Here is a 9,022-nt window from a genome sequence, read left to right on the forward strand (position 1 = left end):
TAATTTAATGTAGGTTTATGGTTATTGCAGTGAGTTATGTTATCTACATTTTGCCATCAGCTGAGAGCAAGTTCAGTCGTAGGTTTAAAGAATTATAACATCGGACATTTACTGGAGCTCAGCCATCGTTAATGGGTTATTTTCCCCTGTGCCTTTCCTACAAGGACAAGTCAAAATGTCTAATGTTTCAAAAAGGTCCATTTAAAGACTTCTGAGGCTTCATATTTATAAACTGAATTCAAGACTTTTTAAGGACCTAAAGGCGCCCTGTAAGATACCATTAAGTATCTGTTCCGCAGAGGCTCCTCACTGTATTTCTAGAGTTTATTTTATGAGTAGAATCGTTGTAAAAATGTCACAAAATATTAAATGTTGTTGCATTGATAGTGACTGTGCCGACACGTTAGTGTGAACAAAAACCTGGCAGGAACATTTTGCTTGCACTTGTATTTAATTTCCTTTTCAACACCAACAGGAACCAATATAGCATCAAAGCAAGATAATATTACCAATATACAAATTAAAAAGTGTACAACAGAAATAAAACAAGAGAATGTATGAAAATTAAAACATTATAAACTAAAGCACTATACCAAGCAATGCCATTACAGTCTTCATCATGGATGTTTCGCAGCGCTCAGTTTAACTTTATTTACAGCATTCCTTCCTCTCTGGGAGAATATTTCCTTCTTTAATATATTCAGCTTCGTGATTAACGTCCAGCTTGTCAATCACGCAGTATCAAAACTATCACTTGATCGTGTTTAGAATCAAGATGCTTGAGTCTGATATGTTGTTAACTTGGGGCAGAGTAAAAGGCAGCGATAACAGAACAAATTCACTCAGCCTTCCCTTTAACTGAAGCTCTACAGGTTCAGTGGAACATCGGATACATAAGTGATGCGTTAATATTTGAGTGCAGGAGCTGATCAGCAGTCACAGCAGGAAACCAACTTTTCAACACTTCAATAATCCGTTGAATGTTGAAGTTGTCCTCTTAAGATTCACATTAATTTGGCTGTCAATTTTTCACCCGGCCTACATTCATTACTCACAAGGACTTGCTTTGCTGCAGTCCACAGTCTGTTTGGACTCATCATAAGAAAAAACAATGATGGCACATTTAGAGGCAGCATTGGGCCTAATGTCACCTGTCAAAAGGACCTACTCAGCTTTTATGTTGCTGTGCTCTGTCATCAAACATTTACGATCACGACCACAAGCAGCTTCTATACTGGCCCCTGCTAAAACGCATATTGAACATCAGTTGATAACGTATGAACGATTAACTCTCGTAATAAGAAACAGGATGACAGGCAGGCCTGAAGGTTCTGACTCACTTGAGGATTTTCTTCTACCGTGCATCACTGCTATAGTGTGTCCCTGGATCTTGCATACCAGCTTTTAATGCCCTTGTATTCTTTTCCAGATGTGAGTCCAGTTTGACTTAAAGGTCCCATATTGTGAAAGGTCAGATTTACGTGTCAGTTTTTATAATAAAGCAGGTATAGGTGCTATACAAATACTGTGAAAGTATCAAAGCGCTCAAGCCACAGAGAAATGCACAGTCTGTATTCACTGAGCCTTTAAATGATCCGTCAAGGCTATGGCCTTTTATAAATTTTGCCCGACATCAAGAGTGGCGGCTTGTCTTTTGTCTACTTAGCAAAGCTAGACGTGGATTCCAGTTCCAGAAAGTAAAAGTCTTGGAGGAAAATATTGAATTTAATAGTGCATAGACAGACTTGTTTACTTTCATAAATATCTTACTGTAGAGTGCCCCCCAAATGGTACATTATTTTAATAATTAGACCTATTAGTAATGTTGATAAGCTAATTTAGACTAAATAAGGCTGTGTCACCTTTTCTTAAAAGGCTCAAATATATATTTTGCAGCTCAAGACAGATCTAACTCATTTTTTTTTTTTTACCAAAAATGGCTCTTCAAGTAGTATATTTTGCTGACCCCTGCGCCACAGTGTCATTAACAGTCATTCCCTAGCTGCACTTACACTGCAGAAAGGCCGAGAGCACATACCATGATAGTATAAAGAGAACTGGATACAGCGTTGAAGGCAGGCACACGTTCATTCCTATTTAAGTTGCTCAGTCTCAAAGGTTGAGCAGCTAACTTCCGGTTTAGCCCTCTACTTACTTAAATGGGGGTAAAAATGACGTAACTATGTGGCTCTTGTATGTTTTTTGAAATGTTATCAAACAATGGATCAAATCCTGATAGTGAAACGAGTCATTTCACGGGGCTGTGACACCCCAAAAAATGTATCAGTGGATTTACAGATGTCTTTTTCCCCAATGTAAGTTTATGGAAGAAGTCTTTTTGGGTCCAGTAGCATCACACGATGGACCTAGAAGTCGTAACTCCACATATGGTCCAAGCCCACAGGAACAGTGCTGTGCTTTGGAGCCAATTCTACATAGCGGTCAAAAGTGAAACTACACCGTCTGGGTCTGTCATGTGATGCCATTGTGCCCAAAAAGAAGTTTTCCCACAGACTTACATTGGGAAAGAGCCATCTGTAATTCAGAGGATAAATGCTTTTGAGCATCACAACCCCCGCATAATGGCTCGTTTCACTATTGGGATTTGATCCATTTGGTCCAAAAACATCTCAAAATCATTTTCATCTCCATTCTAGATAGCTCAGCTGCGCTTGGCTACCTAAAGTCTCCAGTGCGCTTCCGGGTAATTTCATACCACGGAAACAGAGCGCTGAGCAGCTTTAATAGAAATAAATGGGGGCCTGCCTCAAACACTGTATCTAAATCTCTTTATACATCTATGTTTTTTTCCACTATGTAAAATTGTCTAAAAAGCCTGGCACTGTTTCTAGGGACTTGGTGCTCATGTGGAAGACCCGGAAACGCTGACCAATCAGAGCAGACTGGGCTTTTTCAAGAGGGGTAGCTATAAGAGACAGGCGCTAAAAGCGTGCGTTTCAGACAGAGGATAAACACAGATTTGTGTTTGAACATTTAAGCATGTAAACATTTAGTAGAAACCACAAATGAAAGTATGGCCCTGAAAATAAGCAGAATATGGGACCCTTAAAGCCTTGTTTGCACTGACACACCTTTGCTCGGCCATATATATCTGCAACATCGTGACTAACTCACCACTACTACAGCAGTGATGCCATTATAAACACCACCAGCAGAGGCAGGCCTGATCTGTGGTACATGTAATGCCTTTAATTATGGGATTACAATCCGCAGCACATCACAGCTGGGCCGGCTCTGCAGGGAAGTGTTGCTTCTTCAGTAATCTGTAATCTGTGTGGGTGTTGTCCTTCCGTCAGTCTCCCCCTGCCCACGCTAAAATCCCTCCCACAGCTGTTCCCTCACTGCTCCACAAACAAAACGCGAGGAGCCCGAGTCAGGCCAGCAGCTGGAGTCGTATGATTACACTTCTGAGTCACTTCTTCATCACAACAAAATGAAAACAGAATATTTATAACATTTCTGGAATAACAATTTTCCAACAAACTACTCTTTAACTGAGTTATACCTTCAAGGTCATACGACATTTAAATAAAAAAAGATTAAAGTCTTATATATTAAAATGAAGCCTGGCAATTCAAAGGCTCCGTAGTTTTGCTTGACTATAAATCGATTCTAAATCTTAAGACAGTGTGTCTCATCAACAGGAGCACAAGGTACTCCCTCTATTTGGCAATGTTTCGGCAAGAGGCAGAATTGGCAGAGGGGTGAGGTGGAGTTTGGACTGAGAATCAGTATAAAAACTAAAAGATGACGGAGGCCATGTGTTGCAGATGAAGATGGCACTTATTTGCTCTAGCATACATCTTATATCTGTCGTATACTTTTTTGCTGTAGTGTTTAAAGTGCAGCATAAGGACTCTATATGCAGGCACGGTTATTTGTATCCATGTGATATGGTAGTTCTGTCAGTAACGGCCTCTATGACATCAACACAAATGACAACTTGACCGGTTAATAAACCTAACGTCTAAACATCTTGACATCTCTCCCAAACTACATGTGTGACGTCTCCATCGTCTTCACCTCTGTTCCTGCTCTACCAATTATTACCTCTCTGTCCTTGTAAAAACACTCTTCTCACAGTTTCATAAGTCTGACATGAATCTGATCTTTCCATTGTTGTCTAAATGTAAAAACAAAAAAGAAAACAGAACCTGATCTTCCATGTTAAAGTAGCAACAAAAGATCTGATTTGTCTCACACAGCTGATACAAATTCAATATGGGCTACAGGAGTAAAGTGAGCGTGTGTCTGAGCCTCAGAACTCATCGTCAGAGCTGAGCAGCAGGGTCTTTTCGTTGTCCCCGCGGGTGCTGAGGTTACTGTGGCTGCGGGAGAGAGGTGGCCCCCCGCTCCGCTCCAGCGTGGACTGCTGGGTGTACTGCTGATAAGCTGGGGAGAAGTTATGGATGGCATCCTGGACCATGTCTCCTGGGTTCATGGTCTCCTTCAGGCTGCTGGAGATGCTCTTCATTGGGGCACAGCGACCTGGAGGAAGGGTTGAGATGTTGTCAGTAAAGAGACACAGAACTGGATGGACAGGGAGGGACATATGAAAGTGACAGATGAGTGAGAAAAATAAAGAAACTATCTGACTGACAAGTGAATTTTCCAAATAAATCTTTGAAATGTTGACAAAAAATAAAAATTTAGCAAAGTTCATTCATCAGGATGAAATAAACAATCTGTTCCCTGAATGTCGTAGACATGCATATTACATACATACATAATAAAGCAACAGTGGGGAGTATTAGAGGGCACAATGTGATTTTACCAAGTAGGACATGTTCCTGGAACAACATCCCACATTGTGTTCTTGGACCACTGTGTCCCATGTATTTTGGCCGTGAGAAGGGTAGCAACGTAGACTGGTTCGGTTCAATCGAACTCAAGTTCATTTGCCCCCTAAGTGCGGTTGATTTGGGCAGGTGTGAACACAGCAATCACACTTAGGTGTGCACCAAAACAACCAGACTGAGACCTTCTTGAAGAGGTGGTCTCAGTCTGGTTACAAACAAACTCTGGTGCGGTTCGTTTGTGGTGAGAAGGTGTTCCGACCTGGATCTGAACCAACTGCAGTCACATGACACATTGTTTGGGTTAAACATGAGCACGTTACAGTCCTGGAGGATTATTAATGTGCACCTCCTCCTGTACTGCCTTAATATGCACATTCAGCACATCCAATGCATCAAAACATTGTTTTCTAGTTGGAGCCGCGCCTCGTTTTCAAACTGTATGGTTTGACTAAAATGAACAATGACAGCAATATAGTCCACGATGAGCAGCGCTAAAATCAACCTGCGTAGTTGTCCCTCCATTGTGACATTAGAAAGTGTCACATTTATCTTGCAAGTGTACTCTTCTTCAACGTTTGCTTTACTTCCTGGATTTTTCCCACATGGAAATTCTGACCAATCAAGAGCAGCTTTCTCACACAACACATTTGATCTGGTCCTCTTGTAAATGCTGCTGTGAGAACACGAACCAACTCTAGGCAATTATACAACTTTGTGACCAAATTAGTCCCTGATTCAGACCAAAGCAAGACAACTCTAGGTCTGAAAGCATCCTAAACCAAATTGTGAACCAGGAGAAATGAAAAAGCGAAATGTTCAAAGCCTGAATTCACTGACTGCAAAGTGAACATGAAACAAAACCAGACAGTCACAAACCCACAATTTTACATGAATCAACTGAATTTATGCCGAAGTGAAAACAATGAAAAAGTAATTTAAATGCAACGATGACCAAACACACACAAAAGCAAACAAGAAGCACTGTAATGGGGGCAGACATACAGAACTGAGATAGATATGGGCAAAACACAGCCAACATCAGACCTACCGTACTGTCCGTAGATAGGAAATGAGCCTTTCAGTGCAGCACAGTAAAGAAGAGAGAAAAAGGAGAAAGGGGAGACAAAGAGAGACAAGGAAGAAGAAGAAAGTCAGGGTGAAAATGAAGGAAAAGCAGAAGAAATGGGCTGTATGGAATCGTTTTTTGTTTTAGGCTTCTAAGGTATTAAAATGAAAGTTTAAATGGATGTTGTCATATATTATAATGAAATAAATAAAATCCTAAAAACAAAATCCTCAATTTGAATACAGTGATTCATCGCAATAAATGTGTGTGCTTTTTTTCAATGAATGTTGACTTTTTGGATTTTACAATGCTCTGGAGTTATGGGAAATGTTTGTCATGTGTTTGTTGGAAACTATTCCACACAACCACCACTGGAATCTAATTCTACAAATAGTATTATAGTAATAATATTAGTGTAGCCTAATCTTGATCTGCAACTATGCAGAAATATTGGGTTTAAGCAGAATTAACAGACATGCAAAAAAACATGCACAACATTCAAGTGTTGATTTAGAATTCAAATATCAGTATTATGAATGACGCTTCGAGCTGTTTGGTACAACCCTAACAGAGTGTGTCAAAGATAGGAGTCAAAGTACAAAGGTTCGGACACAAAGAGTAAGATCAGACTGCAGAGATCAGTCTGTATGGAGAACCAGGTTATAATGCACACTATAACATACATGCTTTCTGTCTCATTATCTACACAGTTTGCATCTCTTTTCTGATCCCATCAATACCCCCTCCCACACACACACACACACACACACACACTCCCCTCACCATATGAGTCCAGTCTTTTGTCCATGTAGACCTTGTAAGTGAAGGCATGACGCAAAGCAACAGCAGCAAAGAACATCTCAATGCAGATGATGAAGTTCTGGTAACCAGCGGCAACCGTTCCCTCGCCCACAGAGAAGTCAGCCGAGCTGATCTCAGGGATGGCTCCGCACTTCTCCAGGATGGCCAGCAGCATCCCTGAATCGTACGGAGAGACACAGGGTGAGAAAACAGAAATCATAAACAGAGGAAAAAGGCACAATAATCTAAATCTGTGCATGAGAAAACATGACTGGAGACATAAAAACTGAACAATCACTTGTTACAAACAGTCAAAGTGTTTTTGATATAAACAGATATGAGCCACAACAGGTTGATGGAGGCACATTTAAACTGGTGAAAGGACTTGATTCCAATCTTCTGATTACATCTCTAGTATTCACAAAGCTGACACAAAGCTCTCTTTTAATAACAGTAACATTATTGCATAATTTTGTTGGAAACAATCAGGGGTCTCCATTTTCTTTTGTTAACCTCTTGGAAAAATGTTCTTCTGTTCACAAAAAAGAGTGCTGCTGCGTGCGTTTATGTGTTATCAATTTCAGAAGGTCTTCTTACCTTGCCAGAAGGAGAGGAAGATGACTGACTTGACCATGAAGAACTTGAGCACAGGGTTGTACGGGACAAGCAGCTCACGAGTGGCGAAGTAGAAGAGGAAGAGAGCGTAGAGCGACAGGCTGACGGAGATGTTGTAGATAATGGTCACATACAGATAGCCACTTGCCACGCTGGAGGAGAGGGATGCAGAAAAAACAATGTGCTTTAGCAGTGACACAGCAATGTCTCAGTGAGGAAACAGAGAAACTAGAATCATTTAAACCTGATTTACAATCAGCTTGAACCCACACAAGGCAACTTCATGTTGGTAATTTTTCATTTGGGCAAATCGTGATGAGCATAACTTTACATAAATATGCAGCTTTAAGTCATGAAGACTTGGAGAGAGATGCAAAACAGAGAGACAACTAGAGATCTGATATATTTTCAAAATGTTAACTCATGACAGATTCTCTGCATTCAGAAGGCAGGTTCAACTAACGCTGGTCTGACAAAACACGTTTGGGTGAAGTCACATCTGTGATGACAAGAAGTCAGAACACCGCAAATCTCTGCTCAGGGAGACGTTCCTGCGGTGAGTGACAGTGGGTAAGTTGCTGTGGAAACATACTTAAAGTCTCCATCTCTGTATTTCCCGAAGGCTTGAAGAATGACAGTGATCACTGCCATCAGAGGTTTCACCACACAGAACTGCAGAGTTGCCTGAGGAAGCAAAAGCAAGACAGAGAGAGTGAGAGGAAGTAAAAGGGGGAACAACTATGTCAGGAGAAGTACCACGTCAGTAAAAAGCAGCACTGTTACACCATTTGAGTAATACCAAACAATGTACCGTATATAAGCTAAGATGGTGATTGGTACCTGTTTGCAAAACCTGAGGAAACCAATGGAGTACGTCTTTCCCCACAGACAGCAGGTCCCATACACACAGCTTGACCTAAAGCAAAGCACAGGTTCATACAGGTTGAAACGGTCTGAAAGGCGGGCTGTTATTAACATGAACGTTTAAACCAAAAAGAAAGATAAGCACAATCAAGACTTACTCGATAGGTTTCCCTCTGATCTCAGCCATGATGGCACTCTCTCCTCCCAGATACTCATAACACAGACTCAGGAAGTTGTAGATGACAAAGGCTGTCACACAGAAAAAATAAAGGTTATTGTTTTTTTGGGGTGACTGTTAGTGTCTGTAAAATCACGAAATGTACATGTTGTGACTGGAGTAAGATACTTGATGCATTAGATAAAAAGAATGTCCAATTCGTCAGGAAAATAGAAAGAAAATGGCTCCACAAGGGAGGCATGATATTGTTTTTTTGCCCATATCCGATATGCCGATACGTAACAACTCATTTGACCAAATAACCGATACTGATATCAATATATCCACTTTTTCCCCACCAAATTTTAGTAATCATCAGGTCTCTTCTGTCGTGGAATTAACATCATATTATGCATGTATACTGTTATTATGACGGCCCACCAGCAGATGGAGACATGAAATACAATACTTTTCAATGTATGTAATCTTCATTCATTGTGCATATTAAAGGGGCAAAAAGCGAAATCGTTTCACCGCTAGGTTTGCTGTTGTGCACTGCCTGTAGACCAAAACAAAGTGTGTCATGAGCCACACCTCCCTCTACCTCTGCTCTCCACCCTAGCACTAGAGCTACTACGGTTACTGGAGTAACTTACAGCTATGGAGCGCTTCTACCAGCTCTTCTAGTCACTGAGCCTC

At 40.9% G+C, this 9,022-nt stretch overlaps 1 protein-coding gene across 2 annotated transcripts in view; it reads right to left on the reverse strand.

Moving 5' to 3' along the window:
• Positions 1-432: 432 nt before the first annotated feature.
• LOC126405935 (transmembrane protein 184B-like) overlaps positions 433-9,022 on the reverse strand; it is a 25,796-nt gene continuing 17,206 nt past the window's right edge. The window contains exons 4-10 of one of the 2 annotated variants that reach the window (XM_050069987.1): positions 8,325-8,415; positions 8,143-8,218; positions 7,895-7,986; positions 7,285-7,454; positions 6,670-6,864; positions 5,869-5,895; positions 433-4,509 (exon numbers count right to left, since the gene is read on the reverse strand). In XM_050069987.1, coding sequence (XP_049925944.1) covers positions 4,280-4,509; positions 5,869-5,895; positions 6,670-6,864; positions 7,285-7,454; positions 7,895-7,986; positions 8,143-8,218; positions 8,325-8,415 — 881 coding nt within the window. In that variant the 3' untranslated portion in view covers positions 433-4,279. The remainder of the gene's footprint in view (positions 4,510-5,868; positions 5,896-6,669; positions 6,865-7,284; positions 7,455-7,894; positions 7,987-8,142; positions 8,219-8,324; positions 8,416-9,022) is intronic. The other variant, XM_050069988.1, reaches the window with a different exon arrangement.

The sequence above is a fragment of the Epinephelus moara genome, chromosome 18, assembly GCF_006386435.1.
Source record: "Epinephelus moara isolate mb chromosome 18, YSFRI_EMoa_1.0, whole genome shotgun sequence".
Taxonomy (NCBI): domain Eukaryota; kingdom Metazoa; phylum Chordata; class Actinopteri; order Perciformes; family Serranidae; genus Epinephelus; species Epinephelus moara.